The sequence below is a fragment of the Drosophila miranda genome, chromosome XL (assembly GCF_003369915.1).
Source record: "Drosophila miranda strain MSH22 chromosome XL, D.miranda_PacBio2.1, whole genome shotgun sequence".
Taxonomy (NCBI): Eukaryota; Metazoa; Arthropoda; class Insecta; order Diptera; family Drosophilidae; genus Drosophila; species Drosophila miranda.
The window spans coordinates 19,906,108-19,927,795 of NC_046673.1; the positions used below are offsets into that span (position 1 = coordinate 19,906,108).

The 21,688-nt window shown below is 49.6% G+C and overlaps 5 protein-coding genes across 7 annotated transcripts; 3 read left to right on the forward strand and 2 right to left on the reverse strand.

Annotated features, from left to right (window-relative positions):
* The first annotated feature begins 530 nt into the window (after window positions 1-530).
* On the forward strand, window positions 531-11,628 carry LOC108162590 (mitogen-activated protein kinase kinase kinase). 3 transcript variants are annotated; one of them, XM_033386177.1, is made up of 11 exons: window positions 531-1,015; window positions 1,177-1,597; window positions 1,678-2,330; window positions 2,400-2,566; window positions 2,646-2,821; window positions 3,059-3,079; window positions 3,369-3,542; window positions 3,637-3,754; window positions 9,442-9,892; window positions 9,969-10,381; window positions 10,464-11,628. In XM_033386177.1, the coding sequence occupies exons 2-11, from the start codon at window positions 1,349-1,351 to the stop codon at window positions 11,447-11,449; spliced, it is 3,408 nt and encodes a 1,135-aa protein (XP_033242068.1). In that variant the 5' UTR covers window positions 531-1,015; window positions 1,177-1,348; the 3' UTR covers window positions 11,450-11,628. The 3 variants fall into 3 exon arrangements, with proteins under 3 accessions (XP_033242068.1, XP_033242060.1, XP_017152900.1); XM_033386169.1 differs by lacking the exons at window positions 9,442-9,892; window positions 9,969-10,381; window positions 10,464-11,628 and adding an exon at window positions 4,504-7,324 and having other exon boundaries at window positions 535-1,015; XM_017297411.2 differs by lacking the exons at window positions 3,059-3,079; window positions 9,442-9,892; window positions 9,969-10,381; window positions 10,464-11,628 and adding an exon at window positions 4,504-7,324 and having other exon boundaries at window positions 535-1,015.
* LOC108153009 (odorant receptor 7a) lies at window positions 11,555-14,538 on the forward strand. Its single transcript, XM_017282792.1, is given in 8 exon segments — window positions 11,555-11,643; window positions 13,076-13,125; window positions 13,430-13,637; window positions 13,639-13,754; window positions 13,757-13,903; window positions 13,906-14,286; window positions 14,289-14,375; window positions 14,378-14,538. Coding segments are annotated over 8 exon segments (1,239 nt in total).
* Window positions 14,539-15,835: 1,297 nt separating this feature from the next.
* On the forward strand, window positions 15,836-16,801 carry LOC108152934 (E3 ubiquitin-protein ligase MARCH5). Its single transcript, XM_017282667.1, has one exon. The coding sequence runs from the start codon at window positions 15,836-15,838 to the stop codon at window positions 16,799-16,801; it is 966 nt and encodes a 321-aa protein (XP_017138156.1).
* Window positions 16,802-17,209: 408 nt separating this feature from the next.
* Window positions 17,210-18,774, reverse strand: LOC108164803. The gene is made up of 2 exons (XM_017300725.2): window positions 18,525-18,774; window positions 17,210-18,469 (listed from the first exon to the last, which is right to left on the reverse strand). The coding sequence occupies exons 1-2, from the start codon at window positions 18,623-18,625 to the stop codon at window positions 17,407-17,409; spliced, it is 1,164 nt and encodes a 387-aa protein (XP_017156214.1). The 5' UTR covers window positions 18,626-18,774; the 3' UTR covers window positions 17,210-17,406.
* Window positions 18,775-19,818: 1,044 nt separating this feature from the next.
* Window positions 19,819-21,171, reverse strand: LOC108164804 (acidic phospholipase A2 PA4). The gene has a single exon (XM_017300726.2). It carries the CDS (start codon window positions 21,001-21,003, stop codon window positions 20,368-20,370), a length of 636 nt encoding a protein of 211 aa, XP_017156215.1. The 5' UTR covers window positions 21,004-21,171; the 3' UTR covers window positions 19,819-20,367.
* Between the last annotated feature and the right edge of the window lie 517 nt (window positions 21,172-21,688).

The following is a 21,688-nucleotide window of genomic DNA, read 5'->3' on the forward strand; positions in this document are numbered from 1 at the left end:
TAGAAGCGAACAGCAGCAAGAGAGTGTGCGGCGCTGCCAGGATACACAGCGGGACGCGGCGAAGTAACATCAGAGGCCGCAGCAGATTCTGTGTTTCCCCCGGCCCATCCCCTCCACGAAACATGCGCAGAGTCCGAGATTTTTTTTAAAATTAAATAACGAATCGAGGAGGGATGCAACAGAAACAACACATATCAACCAAACAATTTTGAATTAAGTTTAGAACAATTTAAGCAAAAACCAAGAAAGCGATCGTTCGAAAAAATAAAAATAGTTATAAGAATAATATTAAAAGAACGACAACCAAACGAGTATGAAACGCGTGCGCTTCCAAGCATTTGAATTTCTGTTGAGTGGGTGGCCAATCGATAGGTTGGCGCTGCTCATATTTGCGTTGCAGAACATCGTCATCCAGTGACGATATGTTTTATATATCGATACTGATATCAACAAATTATCTGAAAAAATATCGACGATTTCGACAAATATCGCGCCGCATATCATATCGGTCTTAACTGCAATAATACATCGATACAGTATCGATATTGCCATCGATACCCATCCCTAAACTGCACAACTCTGGTTTTTTTTATGTTTTAAAAACATATGCGGAAACAAAAATCAATACATTGCTAATGCATAGCGATTGCAATTGATTAACCCAAGTATAATTAAATCCAGCCCGTTGCAGCCGCAGTACTCCAACGACGTAACAAACGTAACGAAAAGACATCGGGACAACGACATCTCGACAATGGTTTGCTGTGTGCGTGCGTGTGTGTGTGTTTTGTATCGTGTTGTCTGATTGTTTCGTGCGTGCCTGCTTGCGTGCAGTCGGTCGGTCGGTCGGTTGGTCAGACGGTTGGACAGACGGTCAGACGAAGAGGGTGACACGGCGAGGAACAGTGGAGCAGTGCAGGGACGGTAGCGGTGGCACCACTGCAGCAGCAACTACAACCACAAAAGCAGCCGCCTCAAAAAAGGAGTGCAAGGCAATCTCTCTTTCTAGATCTGGGTGAGTGGAAAAAAGGCGCGCTGCACCCGAACCCGCAAAAACGGCAGGGCAGTGCAGTGGTGGGCGTGGTGGGTGGATGTTGCATCGCACCACACTGCTCTCCTCCTTCCAGCTAATGCTATTGTTAAGCCTCTTTTCTTCCATTTGTGTTTATCTCGCAGAATTCGCAGAATAACGCAACGCAACGCTCGACACAAAGACTGCTCGAGACGGCAGCGTGGATATCGGGGCGCGGGCCGGACGCGATCGCGATCCTATGTGGCCGAGCGTGAGCCTTTGATGCGGCCACAGCACAGTCGATAAGGAACGGTCATACCGGTAGCAGGAGCAGACATGCTCCCCATCAGCGAGGAGCAGAGCCAAAAGCAGCAGCACCACCAGCACCAGCCGAGTCCAGACAACGGTGTGGACGATGCCGATGCTCAGGTGGGGGACGGCAGCCTCTGGACAGCCCTGTACGACTACGATGCCCAGGGCGAAGATGAGCTGACGCTGCGCCGCGGCCAAATTGTGGTCGTCCTCTCCACGGACAGCGAGGTCTCCGGCGATGTGGGCTGGTGGACGGGAAAGATTGGTGACAAGGTGAGTTGCGGCACCGAGGTACCGGCAGGGTACAATCAAGACTGCGAGAGTCCACTCACTTGCTGTTACTCCACCCACAGGTCGGTGTATTTCCCCGTGATTTTGTCACAGACGAAGATCCGCTGCAGCTGAACGTGCCATCGGCCATTGGCGACATCCAACCGCACGAGATCGAGTACGAGGAGATGGACATCAAGGAGGTGATCGGCTCTGGTGGCTTCTGCAAGGTACATCGCGGCTTCTACGATGGCGAGGAGGTGGCCATCAAGATCGCCCACCAAACAGGCGACGACGATATGCAACGGATGCGCGACAATGTACTTCAGGAAGCGAAACTCTTTTGGGCCCTCAAGCACGAGAATATCGCCGCCCTGCGTGGCGTCTGCCTCAAGACAAAGCTCTGCCTTGTGATGGAGTATGCCCGCGGAGGCAGCCTCAATCGCATTCTGGCCGGCAAGATACCGCCAGACGTTCTGGTCAACTGGGCCATACAAATTGCCCGTGGCATGAACTATCTGCACAACGAGGCGCCCATGTCTATTATACACCGTGACCTCAAGTCCTCCAATGTGCTCATCTACGAGGCCATTGAGGACAACCACCTGCAGCAGAAGACGCTCAAGATCACGGACTTTGGACTCGCCCGCGAAATGTACAACACGCAAAGGATGAGCGCTGCGGGCACCTATGCCTGGATGCCGCCCGAGGTGATCAGTGTCAGCACGTACTCCAAGTGAGTGTCCATCTACGAAAAGTCTAGCCAAACTGTGCTCTATCTCTGTCTGACTGTCTCTCTCCGCAGATCCTCAGATGTTTGGAGCTATGGTGTGCTGCTGTGGGAGCTAATCACTGGCGAGACACCGTACAAAGGGTTCGATCCGTTGTCCGTGGCGTATGGCGTGGCTGTCAATACCCTGACATTGCCGATACCAAAAACCTGCCCCGAAACCTGGGGGTCTCTCATGAAGAGTAAGTCTTCCGCATCCCCCAATACAGATGCATGTTTGTGATTGATTCCCCTCATATATATGTATATGCTGTATTTCAGGCTGCTGGCAAACGGATCCGCACAAACGACCCGGATTCAAGGAAATACTCAAGCAACTGGAGAACATTGCCCGCTCCAAGTTCACGTTGACGCCGCAGGAGTCCTTTCACTACATGCAGGAGTGCTGGAAGAAGGAGATAGCCGAGGTCCTGCACGATTTGCGCGAAAAAGAAAAGGTATTTGCCAACGAGCCAGGCAACCTTTGGAAACATCTCTACCCCGTTCCACCTCCAGATCTTTTTTTGTGTTCTCTCAATCTCTCTCTCTCTCTCTTGAGTTCTCTTCATCACCCTCTCCCCGTATCTTATACTCATTTTATTATCTCTGATGGCATTCTAATCATTTGGTTTATACTTTTTCTTCTAAACAAAAACATAAACCAAACGAAATTATCCCTCAAAAACTATGTAAAGCGTTTCCAAACCATCGAAGAGGTAAGAGGTTGCACTCTTTCTCCCCCTCTCTCTCTCTCTCTTTGTCAGTCTTTCCCTTGTCTTGCTTGAGTTTTCAGTTTCAGTTACAGTTATTTTACTTATTCTGTTTTTGGCTGTTTCCGATTCGTTTCCAACTTCCAATTGGTTGATCAACGCACCTCAAGCCAACTTATGCATGGTTCTTAATTTCGTGGTGTTTTTTTTTTTGTTTTTTCGTTTTTGTTCGTTTCTGGCATTTTCTTTGACATCCCCGCACTGAATATTATACCCCGTGTAACTCCCCGTATAGGAACTGCGCAACAAGGAGGAGCAGCTGCTTCAGGTCCAGAACGAGCAGCGCGAGAAGGCGACCCTCCTCAAGATACGGGAACAGAATCTACGGGAGCGTGAGATAGAGCTGATTGGACGGGAATTGGTCATGATGCAGCCAGTACCGAAACGAAAGCCCAAAAAGGGCAAAAAGGTAACCCAAAAGCCCAACCCACAAGCCACTAGCCTTACATACCCCACTGGAGATCTAATGATAATGCTAATACCACGAACTTTGATCTTGATAGCAACACAAGCCCCTGCAGATATCATTGCCCACGGAGTTCCGGCACACCATCACGGCCGTGCGCGACAAGGCAGAGCCGCCGGGCTCACCATCCTTCTCCGGACTACGACTCGTTGCACGTGAGTACCCCAACACTCTTATCAGCGGTCTAATTGGGTTCTGCCTGTATTCTGATTAGATGCGGATCTCAAGATCTCATGTTCATTGTTTCTGATGACTCAACTCTAAATCAGTCTAAAGTGCGTTTCATTACCATAATCCCAATCAAATGACAACAACAGATGAACCTAAAACCTTAAGACTAACTGCGTCTCAAAAGTTTCGAGAAACAGTCTTCTTCAGTTCTAAGTTGGGAATAATTAATCTTAGAGGAATACCATTCTGAATTTTCCCAACCAAGACAATCTATTATATGTATCTATGTTTGTAGTCGTTCAAGACGAGAGCCAGCTCCACAATTGTATCGATTGAAGACGATATTAGTCAAAGACTGATTGCAAGGTCCGGCAAGAAAGAGGCCCAGACCAAAGAGAGCTAAGAACAAGCCCAAGAGGTGCGGTCTCGTCTTGTGCTGTGCTTAAGGTACTGAAACGCACGACACTGGGTTTTGCACTTGCAGATTAGATTAGAATTAGATGCGTAGTCGCGAGGGCGAACACTCATGCCGCAGGAATGTAGGCCGCAATCATTTCTATTCTTAATTTTGAATTTTTTAACTTTATTCTTGTGCATGCATCTTTTGTTAAATACCGATGGATTGATTTGCTTTTTGTTTAATTTCTTCTTTTTTCTTTCTTTATTTTACGTTTTTTACGTTTCTTTTGGTCACAAATTACCTCTGGTTATCTCTGGTGGGCGATTGGGCCAGTCACCGATGGGCACAAGGGCAAGACGTGGGGACCCTCGACGATGCACCAGAGGGAGCGCTCGCTGCTGCCCTCGCAGCTGGGCGGCGGCCAGCCGGAGTGGCCCGCACAGACCTCCACCCACTCGTCGTTCAGCAAGAGTGCCCCCAATCTGGACAAAAGCAAACAGCAGCAGCAGGGTCCGGGCCAGGCCATGCATCATCCGTCGTCGGCCTCGGCATCGTCGACGCCGCCGCCCCAGCAACAGCAGCAGCTGATCGGGGGAATGGGCATGACCGTGGCCGTGGCTGGTGCTGGTGTGGCGACCACGTCGTCCTTCTACGGGGGCGAGGCGGCTGGCAGGGCCACAGGTATACCATTGCCATATTTTCTAACGCGCCCCAACCACAACAACAACATCTCCACCACAACCTTCACCACCAACAACAACAACAACAACAGCTATAACTCCGCCAACAACAACAACAACAATAATAGTAATAATAATATTAGTAACCAGAGCAAAACTAATCCGATAATGCTGCCCACATCCTCCACCGCATTCTCACCCGCATCATCATCCATCATCATCCACTCGAACGCCTCATTGCCCCACTCCAATTCCAACTGCAGCCACAGCCACATCCAGACAATCCGCAAGAACAGCAGCCAGAGCAACAGCAACCACAGTAGCCACAGCCACAGCCACAGCCAAAGCAAATCTTCAGCCAAATTCTACCATCGAGCCAGGAGCCAAGAGTACGGGCTGGACAGTGCCACAACGGCCTACCAACTCTCTACCGCGCCGCTCTTTCTACTATCAGACGATAGCTCGGAGACGGACACGGTGACACCCACCACGGGCTGTTTTCATTTCCTCAAGTCCAGCACCTCCACGGCCGTCGCCGCCAGCAGCAGTGGGGCAGCAGGCATCGGTTCGGGCGTGAGTCTGATACGTTTCGGTGGCAGCCTCGGTAACAGTCCAGCGGTGGGCCGGAAGAAACATTCGCTGGACAGCAGCCACCCGCAGGCGGCCACTACCAGTCTGGCCCTGCCGCTGGAGGCGAGGGGAGAGAATAATACCTACGATCGGGCCTTCTACCGGCAATTGGTCAAGAAAATTAACGCCAGCAGTGAGCGGGTAAACTCCAAGTCGAGCGGAGACCTGACCATGTACAACTGCACACCGCTGACCACTACCATGGCGGATCCCCTGAGCCTGGACTACGACGATGCAGAGGAGGCCTTCGAGGGCGGGGGCGGACGCTTCCAGCGGAATCACTCCGTTTCGCAGTTCCCGCGTCATTGCTTCTTTAAGGAGCCAAACAACAGCCAGCCGCAGGAAAGCTCCAGCGACGAGGACGGGGTAGAGGACGAAAACGAGAACGAGACCGATGAGCGTGGACTGGAGCAGACGTCGATGGATACGTCGTCGGCCTCGAGCCAAGTGCGCCAGAACTCGACCACTTCGCGCAAGAGCTCGGTGACTTTTCAGAGCGTCAGCTTCGAGGAACCTACATCCACAAGCACAGGCACTGCCAAAGCCGATCCCTATGCGTCCAGTGCATCGATCAGCTTCTCCACCTCCTCCTCATCTACGGGCGGCAATGGAGATTCAAACGATATCAGGCATGAGCAGACCATGGCCATGGCAACCGGCAGCCAAAACGGCTATAACATGCAAGAGAACTATATTCTGGCCACACGCCGCATGCAGGACGTCCAGCCCCATCCGGATGTGATCAAGATGAAGCAAAATCTGCTGGAGCAGGAGCAGCGCCTGCACATCAAGAACCAAAAGAAGCAGCGACCCAAGCATATAACCAAATCCAAGTCCGTCGAGGCGCCCGCCGAGCCACAGAAATCTGGCCCCCAGCATCTGCACCACCATCACCATCATTCCTCCGGCTCCAACAAGATTCGCTCGTTGATAAACATCTTTTCGCGCTCGAAGAAGAAGTACAGCAAGCTGTCGGAGCATGCCATGGGCGGGGGCGTTCACATGGGTAGCACTGAATTCAGTGCCATCGATCCGTACGAGGCTGATCTGGAGGCGGCCCAGGGCGGCAGCGCCAGTCGCAACCTCAAGCGCAAGAGCAAGAAGCCCCAGACGCAGTCCTGTGAGCAGTTAGAGCGCTGCTGAACCCGAGAGACGATAGATGATATGATCTAGATGTGTTGGTGTTGGTGTTGAAGTTGGACTTCTGGATCCTGGTTAACCTCGCTGCCTGGTGCACACCCACACCCACACCCATACACGAAACACTACCCATACCCGCACACAAACGCATAAATTGCTCATTGTTTTATATTAAAACCCTAGAATAAGCCAGAACCCGACCACATATCCGATTGCATTGATCCGAAATACGGACGACAGATAGATAGACCTACTCTAAAACAGGAGTAGCAGGAGCATCCCGTTAAGGGGCTGGATTTGGGGATCCCTCCTCGATAGAGGGATGATATCAAATGGAATCGGACAATGATACGATAATTCAACTTGCAAGGCCCTCGATACGGTTCCTAACGAAAGCAAAGCAATATTCATCCTGATAAGAGATGAAGACCAATCGATTCGTAATTAGTCCAGTGATTTGTGTGAGGTATTAGAGAAAAAGTTTAAGGATTGATTAAGAACAAGATTAAATCCATTAAGGATTGACCACTAGGAAGGTACGGATTCACCATTCAAGGGTGTTTACGAGTAGCACTATGGAAGGAGTGATTACGAGAAGGAACCAACTGCAAACGAGTGGCAATTGAGAAGAAGAAAGATACAACCATAGCTCGCAAACGACGGTCAACACTTTTTCCCTTTGCTGTCTCGTCACTGACAAGACCGAAAAAGACCACGAAGACACGGTCTCTCACTGAGCAGAACACTTTTTGTCTCTTCGCTTGTGTTATGTGTTTCGGGTTTTCGGGTGAGCCCGACACACGATCGTGTCTCACAATAACAACTTAGAAAGACACTTTGGTCAAGCGCTCACAGCAAAAGTGTCTTTAGATGAGCAGAACCAAAAAAGTGTCTGAGTAAAGTGTTTTTAGTTTTTTTTTCGTGTATATGTTTATTTATTCATGTTTTCCGCATCTTTTGGGCTATTGTATTATAATATGTATATTTATTTGCAAAATTGGCAAACGAACATTTTCGTTTTGCTTTTCACGATTCATTTTAAGCTCCAATAGTCAAACCGTATAGAATTCACAAAAATTGATAGTTGCCATAAGCATCACACGTACAAGCACGCATACATACGCAAAAGACACTTTGTTCGTTCACTCGCGACAAGATGCTCAGTGAAAAACAGGAACAAAAGAGAAGTGAAAAAATCGGTCTTTGCTTGAGCGAAGAGCGAGTTGAGCAAAAACAGATTTGATCGGGTCTTTTCAGTCCATTTTCTCAATGTGTCCGTCAATGAGAGGTTTTTATCAGACACGCCGAAAGTGTCAACAGTTATTTGCGAGCTATGGATACAACTGTACAGGAGTGACGATTGCACAGACGACGAAAACTGGCAAGGAGGGACTATTAGGAGAATGATTTGCTTGGGGGACTGTTTAACCACGAATCAGTAACGTAATGACGTGATGGAGGGGATACTAACACATCCCATAAAGATGCATGGGACGATGGCAAAATATTTCAAGCTAAACCAATATTCATAGATGTTTAACGACTTGGATTAACCTTAAGGAAACAACATACTATATATGTATACAACTATATTTATACCGATGCATACATGCCTACCTACACGACTCCGATGTAGGCGTATAAATCCCTACCATACATTACATTACATACATCTTAGTTGAACTAAGTTTTAGTCGTACGAATCCGTGTGAATCTTTTTTCTTTTTTTTCATATCTTGCTTTTAATGTATCTTTGTGGGAGTTATTTTCAAAATTCAAAGGAAGGCATTTCATTCCGCAGTGCTCCACAATTTGTAGAATCTTTTTCTTTTCGCTGCCTGTATACCCTGTACTCAAAGCGTATAGGGTATACTCGATTCTTAATATTAATATACATAAATGAGTACCGGGTATTAGTAGTGTCGACTGGTTTTAACCTAAAATTAATTAATCTATCATCATGGAGTTTTTTTAAACAAACGAAAACCTCATACATTTTGAAAGATACTCCCATAATTACAAATTAAAAATATAAAAACAAACGCCTACATACACAGCTACAAAGAAATGAAGCAAACGAGGTTTAAAGCGTTTTGTGGAGCACACAGCGAATTTAATTTAATTTCAACTTTAATTTGATTCGATTTAGTATTTTGAGCACAGTTTTATTTTTACATCGGTTCGTGTCCTTCATTTATTTATGGTTTCTTTCAAACAACAAACTAAAAAGCAAAAAACTAAAAAAAAAAACTGTGATCAAAAATGAAGAAAGAAAAAATGATGAACTTTTTTTGTATTATTTTTATGGACATTTTTTGTTAGATTGTATTTATCAACTTTTTTTGTCTTCTTTTTACGTTTACATTTCGATTTGATTTCAATGTACTTTGTATATGAATGTATTTTCCATTTGGGCAGGGCCCCAGACCGCAGGGGCCTACCCAAAGAAACATCCCCCATAAAAAGATCATAGAATTGGAAATCCAGTAATAAAACGAAGTAAATAGAAACTGGAGACAAGTTTTGATTGCTATAAGCCGTAACACTACCCGTTAGCCGTAGTCGTAGCCCCCACCCTAATACGGACAGGGAGACACTTGAACGAACTCCGAAAGGTACATGGATGGTACTTGGTATGCGGTGGTTATTGATATTGGTATTGCCTGCGGTGTCAACCCCTGTTCCTTGTTCCCTATTGCCCCACAACAAACAACTGTAGACTGACTGTAGATTTCCTTGACCCAATTATCGATTCGATCCTACTCAACACCGTCTCGTCAACTGCCGCTCTTCGTGTGGAATGCGATCTGCGATGCCATAGGATACCAAAGCAACAACAAAATGGACAACTGGCGCCCGGGAGTCACCACGAACATGCCCATCATGTCGCCGTCGCCATATCTCCTCAGCCGCTTCACCAGCAACGTGCCACTGCCCACCCTGTACGCGGGCGATTCGGCCCGGAAGCCGAAGCTCTCGGTGATCGAGCTGCTTCTGTACAACATGGCCTCGCTACTGGCCGGCGTGGCGGCCGGCTACGATGTGCGCATGTCCAATGTGTCGCCGGTGCATCCCACGCTGCTAAGCGAGCTGCCGGCGCTGAAGGCGGCCCCCAAGGCAGCTGCAGCAGCGGCAGCCGCTGCTCTGGCGCTTTCGGCTGAGGAGAATTCCCTGACGGAGCAGGAGGAGGATCAGCAACAGCAGCTGCAGCTGCAGCTTAGGCAGGAGGAAGAGTTGCAGGAGACGCCCCGCAAGCTGGCGGGTCACGCAAGGTGAGTGTACGGGTTAGGATAACCCTCATCGAAAGCACACTAACGATCCATTCTCGGTTATTTGATATCCGGTCAGGTACGGCAGTCTGGAAGTGGGCGTCAGCTCATCACAGCCCACCTCGCTGGCCCGTCGCATCGGTGGCAGTCAGCCGTATTACACTCCAGTGCAGCGCACGCCCCAGCACCAGATGCACCTCCAGCAGCACCAGCACCAGGCGGCACCACTCGCAACTGCGGCCGCCCCCCTACAGCCGCAACCCGTACAAACCGCTGCTATAACCGCTCTCTATGCGGGCTCCCAACCGCCGACGCCATCGCCGCGGCGAAAGCTGAGCAACAGCAGCTTTGGCAACACGGACGGTGCCTTCGAGGAATTTCGCGTGGGCGGCGGCATCGGACCGCCGCCGCTCTACGCCCCGGCCGACTACCTGAGGAACGGACCGAGCTACTCAAACGATGGTGCCGGCAACTATCGCAACGGTTACTTTGGTGAGTGTCTGTCCTCTGTTGTCTGTCGAAGATTCAGGATTTCAAGATTTGGTGGCTAATTTTTCACATCTGTTCCAACCAGGTTCCAACTACTTCCCGTATCGGCCAGAGCTGAACTATAGCTACGAGCGTGACTGCAAGTCGTATCCGGACTACTCCTACGACTACAATCATCGGCTGCCTGACTACTACGACTACCAGTACGAGGCGCCAGTGGTCCCAGTGCCTGTTGCCGTGCCCGTGCCCGTACCCGTGCCGGTGGCAGTGCCCGTTCAAGCGCCCACATCCTTGCCGCTGCAGGCCCAGACCCGGACGCCGCCGCCCCGTGTCCCCCAGATGGGTGTGAGTGCCGGTGGCCATCGGAGGACCCCTTCGACCGTATCCAGCAACTCAAATGTACTGCTGGAGCACGAGGAGCTGCTCTACGACTACAACAATCTCAATCTGAATGTGGACTACGAGAGGGATAGAGAGCAGGCGCCGCCGATGCCGCCACCCACGAAACAGGAGCTTTACGCCGGCTCGCCTAAGCTGCTCAATCGGCTCATTCACAGCCCCTTGCCGATGACCAAGAGCAAGTATGCGTCGGTTGCGCGCCCCGCCAGCCTGCCCTTTGAGCAGCACGCCCTCACCCTCACCTACCAGCAGCCGATGGTGGTGCCAACGGCCACCGTCAGCAGCAGCCAGGCCAAGCTCCGCAGCTCGCTGAAGAAGTACAACAAAAGTAGCAGCAAGGGCACGGGCACACCTCTGAACGGCTCCATATCGTCGCAGCAGGGCACGCCCACGAATCCCACGCCCCCGGACTCGCTGACCAGCGACGATAGCTCCTACCTAAGCGCCAAAGAGGGGTCCATCGGATCGCAGCACAGTCGGGTACGCTTCAGTCCGGAGGCGTATCTGGATGCCAATTCCTTGCCATTGCCGCCCCATGCTCTGGTTCGCCGGATGACGGCCCCGGCCATGCAGCAGCCGCATTATCAGCAACAGCAACAGCAGCAGCATCATCATCGGAGACATCGTCAGGCTTCCAGTGCAAGCACACCCTCGCCCTCGACATCCTCCTAGCAGGCGCGACTGGCGCTGACCCTGCAGTTGGCGCGCAGTCCGGGAGCGGACATCGGAAGCGGAGGCGTAAGCGTAGGCGTAAGCAGTGTGGCAGCGGCTGGCAGCATGGGCTTGTCGCTGCACCAGCAACGTGTTCCCTATCGCTGGTACTCGGGTGCTCGACGCTCCCGCTCGGCCCACTACGAATACCGGCTGTGAGAGAGCGGGACACCAGCAGGAAAGGGACAGCAGCGGCACGAAAGCGAGTGGGATGGCAATAGCCCATTGTACGGCTTATACCTCAAGGAGTTTCGGATCATTGCCGTGATGAGACTCCAGAAGCAAACCCCTTAGAAGGGGACAATCTTTTGATATCTGAAAGCTGAAGTAGTCATCGAGGTTGTTCATATGCGTGTACTTATTATGGATTTCGATGTTTCGATGTGCCCCCGACTTGTGCAATTTGCCTTAAAAGTAGTGTTGAGACTATGTAGTTCCCGAACCCACATCCTACATCCTACAATCACATCCGATGGAAAAAGAATTCTATAGACAATTGTACTCGTCGCATTTTATACGCGTAGATAGCGAGACGGTTTCCAACTCGCAAAACAACAACGCCAACAGCAACAATAATAATGTTAAATAATACTTTGTAATTCCGTGAAGAACATCCACAGCATCCCAATATCAAGACACAGACACGCCAGCCAGCCGCCGTAAGCTCCATTTTTAAGTCTGACAAAATGTTTATATATAATCATACCTTATACCTTATATATATACATACATATATATACCTAGACTAGAGACCGATATATATATATATATAGCTGCGTTAATTCCCCAACCACTAGCTCTGAATTGAATACTATATTATGATGTGCATTGGTATAGCATACTCGTACTCATTCAAGATAAATACTATACGTTATATGTGTAAGCCCATGCCCTATATAAAAAAAACAGCAGTCTAACGAAGCGCGCTATTTTCCAAATAACAAAACGAATGTATAATATCCAGAAAAACAATATACATATACTCGTATACCCATGTTCTTCTGCTTAGAGGTGTATAGCTTATACTTTGTCCTTGCAGAGAGGAATTGTAATGTCCTGTCCGTCTGTTCTTACCTTTTTGTATCGGTTCTAGCAGGAACAATCCATCTGCAAGGGTATCAGATGCTTCGGGCTCCCGAAGCTAGCCTTCCTCCCTTGTTATATATTGGAATGGTCGGTCACAAATCCACTCTACACACACACACATATATATATACAACTATGATGATTATCTATAACTAATTAATAACTATAATTTAGACAAATTGTTGTTTATGCTCACAGGAGAAACGCAAACGTTAACCAAACAAAAAAAAAAGGGGAAAAAGGAATATATGTATGTATGTACGTGTCTGATAGTTGATAGAGAACCAAAGCAATATATCTACATATATACGCAGACATACTATACTATACTATACCATACCATACTATATACATATATATATGCTATATATATTGTACGAGTACAGGAGACACAAAAGAACCATCAGATACAAACGATAGCCAACATTTTACCTTCTAGTTTAATTGCAATCCTTCCCGTACCCCCGTACCCCCATACCGCATTATTTATTTATTAATCAGCCCCAGTCCGGAAAGGAGACCAGACTCGCGTTTCCAGTATATCCGTATCCGTATTTTTTTTTTGCCGTTTAATTGCTATGAATTAATGAATTAGCAAGCGGCAGCGGCGCCCCGAAAATAATACTTGAATGCAATAATAAATGCTGCTTGTGACTTATGTTATGTACAAATTAGCAATTAACGTTTAAAACTTAACAAAAGGACAACAAACTCATTTAATATTTAAACCATTCGATTCGGAGACCAAAATAAGTGACAAAATAAAAACTATTTTTTATAGAAAACCAACTGTTCCTCGGCCTTCTTTCTTCTTTGGTCAGCCGGGCGCATAAAAGGTTTTGCTCCTTTCTGAAGGCCCCACAAAGGTCACTAGCTCGCTGGAAGGTCGCAACAGCAGTACCCCAAGCCGGGACAGCGTCTTGGAGTGCCGCCGGGCACTGGACAACCTATTTAGCTGCTTCTATGCGCTCGGCATGCAGGCCCCCGAGGACAGTCGACCGACCAGGAACCCGCTCTGGCGACGGATCTATCGCTGCTCTGCCGCGATCATGTACGTGTGGCAGCTACCGGTATATGGGGGGCATGGAGATCACACAGGTGATGACCTCGCTGCAGGTGGCTATCGATGCGGTTATCCTGCCCGCAAAGATCTTGGCTCTGGTCTGCGGTCTGCCGGTGGTGGGCGGTGCAGGGAGACGGGCGAATTCCGTCGCATCGGGGAGGCGGTGCGCTTCTGCAACCGCCTGGTGTGGTGCTACCAGATCTCGTACGACATCTACTACTGCTCGACCTTCGTGTCCGCCTTCCTGTTAGACCAGCCGCCATATGCCCTCTCGACTGGCAGTAGTCACGGCTGCAACTCAACATCCAGGCCTGGATTGAGTTCCTCATCATGAACTGGTCGTGCCTGCACCAGACCAGCGACGATGTCTATGCCGTCATCTATCTGAATGTGCTGATGCTGGCAAGGCGGGTGCGCCGTTTGGGCCATGGCCAGAGTCCCGCCAGCCAGACGGAACAGTGCGAGGAGCTGCAGTGGTGCATAGTGGACCACCAGTCGGTGCTGAAGCTGCTCGGATGCGTTGGTCCGGTCATATCGCGCACCATCTTTGTGAAGTTCCTGATCACCGCCGCCATCATGGGCAGCACCATGATCAACACCAACACGACGATTGCGTCCAGCATTTACCTGTTGGCCGTCACCCTTCAGAAGGCTGCTGCTACCAGGCCACATCCTTAATGTTCGACAACGAGCAGCTGTCCCTGGCCCTCTTCCACTGCCAATGGCTCGGCCAGAGCGCAGCTTCTATCTGCACCAGGCCCAGCAGCCCCATCAATCTGGCTGTCCTACTGCCCCACTGCCCCACGAAGCTATCATATCTCTCTCTCACCTGCAGATCGCCAAGTTCGCCTTCTCCCTGTACGCCCTCATCAAGGGGATGAATCTGGGCGAGCGCGAATGAAGCTGGAAACGAATCATCGCACAATTATCGATCACTGTTTCTGAATTACAAGTGAAATCGATTTTGCTAATGGTCCTGCGCTGAGAACCAACCATATCAGAACACAGCCCATCCCATCAATCACCCCACCGTTCCTAACCAAATGCAAAACAGAATCCAAAACACAAGGCTGCGGCAAGTGGCCCCAATTCGATGTGCCACACTTTGTTGTGTACCGTTGGCTCTTGGCCGGCAACCTGCTGCAAAAAAGTGGAGTGGAAAGGCGGTACTCGCTCTCGCTCTTGCTCTTGCTCTGGCTCTGGCTCTGAATCTGGCTGTGGCAATTTCTATTCCTCTGCTGGCAGGCATCTGTCGGATGCCAGGCTCGGTCCAGTCCAGTCCAATCCAGACCCAGACCCCGATCCGGCACGGCCAAATGTTCTTCTGCTCTCGAGCCGACAAGTTCTGTTTTGTGGAGTCAGTCGCCAGTCGTTGGTGCGCGTGCGCCTGCTGGATCCGTCGATCCGAGCCCCCTTTCTGTTTGTTTGTTTCTGTGTGACTCGTGACTGTGCTTCCAATATTCCAAAAAGTTGCTGTTTTATTTGGACTGAGACTTGGGGCATCCGAGGCCCATCTGCCTATCCGCCAGAGAAGGGTAAGTGTGGCTTTTGATTAAATTTATCCAATTACTGGCCGAAGGGACGGACGGCCCCCGCACTCTGCAGATCCAGTTTCTGGCCCGCTCTTGGACTTGGCCTTCGCCTATTTTCACCCAGTCGGCCAACAGGTTTTCTTCTGTGGCATGTGCCACATTCGGTGGCTGAAAGTAAACCACAAACAAAGCAAAAAATCCAAACAAAAAAATAACAACCAGCAATGAAGGCCACCTGTTTGGCTGTTCGGCTGTTGGTCTGCGACTTCTGCCGATAGATACCCTGGCAGATGAACCGTTGCCATGACATCCTTTTTTTTCGTACCATCTTCATTGTATACAGATAATACAGATATTTGAAAGGAGAACATACCATAGAGCATATCCACTGGCCAGTGTGTACATATTCTCTGCTGATAAATTGGGGGGAAAACATACCCTTGCAAAGTGACAGATAAACCCATGCATATTTGAAGCTTGTGGACGTAATATTTATTTCATCAAGTTGACAAGTAATCAAGAGATAGACACAGTTTTATCCTTGGCACTCTGCGAGTACTGTGCTTAAAATAGGAACCCAGCAGGCTGGACTGTTCTCTGATGTTATATAGCACTAGAGCTCTACAATAGCGCTACTTTCAACAAAATTCCCAGCGTTCATTGAAAATGATTCGAGTTACCGCACAGAGTCCTCGCCCCTCCGATGAGGAGCGAATGTGCTGGATTTGCCTCGGAGGCGACGAAGAGCTGACGGCTCGCTTCGATTGGCTGCATCCGTGTCGCTGCCGCGGCAGCAACAAATGGGTGCATCGCGGCTGCCTGAATCGATGGATCGATGAGAAGCAGCTGCACGATCCGGTGATGCCGATGGCCTGCACCCAGTGCCGCACCAAGTACATTATTGTGACCCCGCGGCTCAATGCTTTCGATGCGTTCCTGGACCAGATCGACCAGCTGTACGAAACGGTGTGTCCCAGCGTGATGATGGGCACGCTCTCGGCCGGCCTCTACTTCGCGGCGATGACCTTCGGTGCCCTGACGCTGATCCAGGTCTTCGGGTACCGCGTGAGCCTGACGCTGTTGAAGGACGAGCCCACAGTACTGATGATCGTCCTGCCGACGATCCCAGCTGTGCTTCTGCTGCTGCGCAATCTCCGATGGGACGACCAATTGACGATGCTGTGGCGTGGCCTACGCGGCCCCCGCCCGGTCGCGCCGCGTGATGATCTGGATGAGGACGGCGAGATTCCGCCAGGTGCTCCGCTCGACGAAGAGTACTTCGATGGTGGACCTCCCGATGAACTCGGTATGAACTTCCTGGATCAGGGAGCCATCTTTGGCGACGAGGGGATCGGGAGTACTTCCGCCAGCTTCATCGTGGCCCTCAGTCTGCCCAGCTGTGCCGTCCTGCTGGGCCACACACTGTTCTCGAAGATGGGCAATAGGCTGCTGGCCATTGTGATGGGCGGCGTGACCTTCTTGGGCATCAAGGGGCTGTCCAGAGCCTATCTGCGCCACTCTACCGTGCAGCGTAAGAGGGGGCGTTCCGTTATGGATTACACTCCGTTGAATGTGGCGAGCTACATCTGGCTGCGCGCATCGGGCAGCCGCAACATCCCCGACACACGTTAAAACAAAACCCCCAGCCCCTACCCCTAGCTGCCGCCCAAAACACACTCACAATCGACACTCAATACTCTACACAAGTGGGGCTGGAAGTGTGGAACTTCTCCAATGTCTGGCGGCTGAAAATACAAAAATGTGGACGCACAAGATTCTGAATAACAACTTTTAAGTGTTTTAATAAATTTATGTTGTATAAAAACACCATGGGAACACCGACAAAAAGAGAGCGGACCGTGAAGCTTAGTTTTGAATTTAAATTTGAATTGAAGCAGCGGGTAAGTACCAACCGGTAAGCCGTTCGATAACTGCGATCCACACGTCCTAGGTAGGCTGATGAGATCCACTGCCATCTGTGGAACAGGGCAGGGGGCACTGGTGGCAGTAAATCCAATGCAGCATGAACATCCTTTGACGTGCAGTTTCCATCGCTTACTTTTACTTATGATAGATAATACAGGATACATAATGAATTGCGGGCTAAACGATTTGAACAGCGTTAATTTCGATTCAGATTTGAACAAATAGTAGGAGTATGTATCGCCAACAGCTTCGCTCGACAGTTGGCTGTGTCGCAGCCAGGACTGGGGCTGAGGCTGGGGCTGGGCTTGGGGCTAGCAGGAGGCCCACACATATCGCTTGACAGCCACCAAGCCAGTCCAGAATGACTGAGCCCAGGCCTTGATCTTGCGGCCGGTTTCGGTAGTGGCCCTGTGCATGGGCCTACGAGCGGCATTCATGCGCTGTTGTTGGGGAGTCATCTCGATTATGTGACCCGGCCAGGACATCATCATTTTGTTGGCGGTAGCTTCATCGTAGAAGAGCAGATGGCAAGGACGGAGACGACTGGGATCATGGACTATATACTCAAGGAATTGGTTTGTGGCCGACATCTTTAGCGGTCTTTCCAGTTCTGGCGGCAGGGCGCAAATGACGAGCGCACGCTGTGTTGCGCCGAAGCGCGACTGAAGCCAGCAAGTGGTCATGGGCTCCGGCTGGGGCTCGAGGCACTGCAGCAGGGCAGACTCTGGCTGGGCGTACAGACGAGTGAAATCTTCCGGTCCTGAATGATCCAAGTGTCCAGTCGCAAGAAAACGATACAGCTTGCCGAAGTTCAAGCCCAAGTAAGCGTGGCTGCGCCTGACTTTGCGGCCCGGAAGGGTTACCTGCTCATCCTCATAGCAGATGCTCATCAGCTGGACGGGCATTTGCGAGGGCCGGGCTACGCCAAGATGCTTGCAGAGACTGCGCAGATGGACGCCGGACGTGCGCCGCAGCATGGGACTGGACGGATCAGCGAGCACCCAGTGGAGCAGATGGACGGCCTCTACGTCGTCATCAGACATTTCGTCCAGCGTGTCCACCGCGCACAGGTTATCCATCATAACAGTGCAACTGGGCCAGTTCTCTTGAACGGCTTTTCGCAGGCGTTCCATGTCACAGCCGTCGTCGGTGGCGTCATATATGTCGTCGTCAGTGCTAGTGTTTTTGAACGCAGGTGGTGCGGGCACCAGTGTGTCCTCGGGGCACCCGGTGCTTGCTGCGGCCGCAAAGATTAGCAGCTTGGCATCGTATGCCAACAATTGGCTGCGCAACATGAAGCGTATGTCGTTGACCAGCATCCGCAACTCGTTTATGTTCTTCGGACGTGGGCTCTCAGACTTTGGCAATCCGTTCCTAATGGATTTAGGCACTCGAAAATGTACTATGTATTCACGCATATTGAACTTACCCATAGCCCAAGGCCACATTTAGGGCATCTGGGGATGTTTTCAGGTCCTCCAAGCTCTTGAAACGACTGCAAGATGGCACATCATCTTCGAACAACTCCATGCTCGGTGTTATGGCAATTTGGTCAAATCCACAAAAACAATTTCTACTTATTGTTTCGATTTAACAATTTTGGTGTCGAATTTGAAATGAATCCAGTGTGACTGGTACTGCGACTAGAAAATTGTCGGGAGACTAAAATATAAAAAGGAAGCGGCGAACTCAGCGCCAACTTGGCTTGGCAGGCTGCCAACGTAATTTCTGCTGTTTGCTTGCTTGAAGTTGCCTATCAGCATTTGAAAGTTCACCCATCGAGCGCCTACTTGGCTGGGCTGCCAACTTCATTTCTGCTGCTTGCTTGCATTGTCTATCTAATTGTCTATCGATATTTGAAAGTTTACCCAACGGACCTTGAATGTCGTGTGTATGCGATTACAAAAAGCATGCCTTTTGTAATGCCATGCCACCATCATTAAAGAACAGATGTACTGCACCTGGGCAGAGCATACACGTGGCGAAAATCAGGAATCGAACACCCCAAGCGTCGCGTCACCAATCTATCAGATTACAACGAAATGAGGGGGGAGGGGGATTATCAATTTAGAGCGAAAGCGAAAACTTGATTACATTTTGCTGACATTGACCCAAACGGGCAGGAAGTACGGACAAGCCAAGCCCCTGATGTAAAACTAAATTGCACAATTGTTTATTTATTTTTGCAATTTTGTGGATGACGCTGATCTATTTTGATGCTCTCAGTGTGCAGTTTTTAGAAGTTCCTCATCCTGACCTAGACCCTCAACTCACTATGACGCATCTGTGGCCCAGAAACAACAGGCAGCACAGCCTGAAAAACAACAGATTTAGAGGGAAAAGCAATCAGGGGGAAAATGATTTCGCGTCAAGTAGATGGGTACGGGGTACGGCGTACGGGTACGTGTACGGTTACGGGTCAACTGGTCATCATCTTCATCGGGCAACAACGACGTCAATGCGGCAATGATCACAGTCTCCGCCTCTAGACACATACTCACTCGTATGTACTACGTTCCGTCCGATCGGATCCGATCCATACGAATGGGGATTATATACATACATATTTAGGTATTTATATATGGTATATATGTATGTATAGACATACTATGTGAGGGAATGCTGCTGATACCGGCTGGCCCCCAAGTGCAAAGTACGAAATTCCAATGCGGTTTGCCGGATTAAAGACGTTTCCCATTTCATGGATAGATTGGAGTGGAGGCTTTCTTTGGAAATTGCTTTTATTTGAGCTACGACTAGCTCGTAGTAAACTAATTAAGGGTTCATGCATACTTAGACAATATGTTTGTGTTGTTTGTCTACAAAACTATTTGAAAAACTTTGTTTTTCTGGCAGCCTATATATTGGATTTGATTGGATGGCCTAAACTAGACGAATGGCTACAGCTACAGCTACATCTATGTCCGTATCGACTACTACGCACTTATAATCATATACCGAGCGTACTCGTACTCGTACATAAGCTTAATACATAAATGGGTATCGTATCGTATCTCTCTCTCTCTCCTCCTTTTACTACAAGTAAAAAAACCTTTAGCAATGATTTTCCCATTAAGTTGCAAACTTAATTGCAGCACTGTAGCTGTAGCACTGGTGGAGTGGTTCGGGTTTGCGCTCCTTTTTCATAGCTATGCTGCTGACAGGTTTGGGACACTGCCAGACCAAACCTGATAGTGCCCTATTGGCTATCATTTGTTGTCCCTGTCCAGTGTATGTCCAGTGCAGGTCTGTTCCACCTGTGAGAGAACCTTCTAGAACCGTTTGTTGTTTCGCAGAACGGCCTTTTGGCGTAGGTCTTCGCGCAGGCACTGCCCCGAGCTGCCGGCACCACGCTCCAGACACACCGTCTCCACCCTGAGGCTGAAGCACTGCGTCTGCACCACATTGAAGAAGAGCTTGCCAATGGCATTCGCCGCCTCATCGCCGGCCATCTTCAGGCAGGTGCGAAAGCGGCGATCGCAGCTGCAGTGGGACAGCGTGTAAGGGCGGTAGTTGAAAAGATCGTAGCGAGTCGACATGCCGTCTATCCACAGCTGGCAGTGGTCGTGCTTCCGGCAGCATTTGTCAGCCATCGATGCGCCGCCCAGGTCGTTGTAGGTGCCATTGGCTAAATTCCCACGTCCGCACCAGCGTGTGTTTGGGGCTATTAGCCAGTCGGATAACTGGCGGCGCTTTCGGACCAGTGCAGCAACGTCATCGTTGCCATTGTCGTACGATCCGTGACGAATTCCGGCATCAGCAGCCAGTGGCAGATGCTTGGCCTCTGCTCCAACCTCCCCCGCGCCCAGCTGCCATGTTATGAACATCAGCAGAATGGGGCAGAGTAGATAGATGTAACTGTGGCTGTGCCTGCACTTAATCACCAATGCCATGTTGTCTGCTTTCATTCGGCTTTGCGTATCGCGGTGGGTATATTTATATGGTTTCGCGTCCGACGCGCTCTTAACTAATTGCTGTCCACGCCGCGCGCCTCTGGCGTTTTTATACGTTCGGACCCCACCGCAAAAGTGGGAGCTTGGAGCTTGGAGACTGCGAGAACTGCAGGTGCGACCGGCCGTTGGGGCTGCTGCTTGTCAGTGCTGGCAGTTTGGCGGTTTGCGTATGCACTTAATTTAGCAGATGGGCAGTTCCTAGATTCAAGCTAGATTCAAAAAGAAATATGCCAAAAAGAAGTAAAACTAAAAAAAAATAAGATACAAATTTGGCTAAGATTAAATACCCGCCAGTAATAAACCCGAAAAATTCAGAACATCGTCAATTTCGAAATCCTATCCTCCCTTTGATGCAATACAATAGTTTGTTTTTAGATTTTTGGATTTGAAATGGTACGATGTTGAACTGTAACATACATATATGTGGAATTAGGGTAACATGTTGATATCATGTTAAATTCTTAATTAACATTAACATCCATTGAATGGAAAATAGACGCTCAAGTCGGAGTTGGACTCGAGTTTCGTCGGGTTTGAGCGTGACTACCTTGCGTGTCCACGATATCGTTTGATATGGAAAATAACTGATTACCAAAAACAATGTCGCTCAAACGAAGCGTGCGTTTTGAGATTTTCTCTA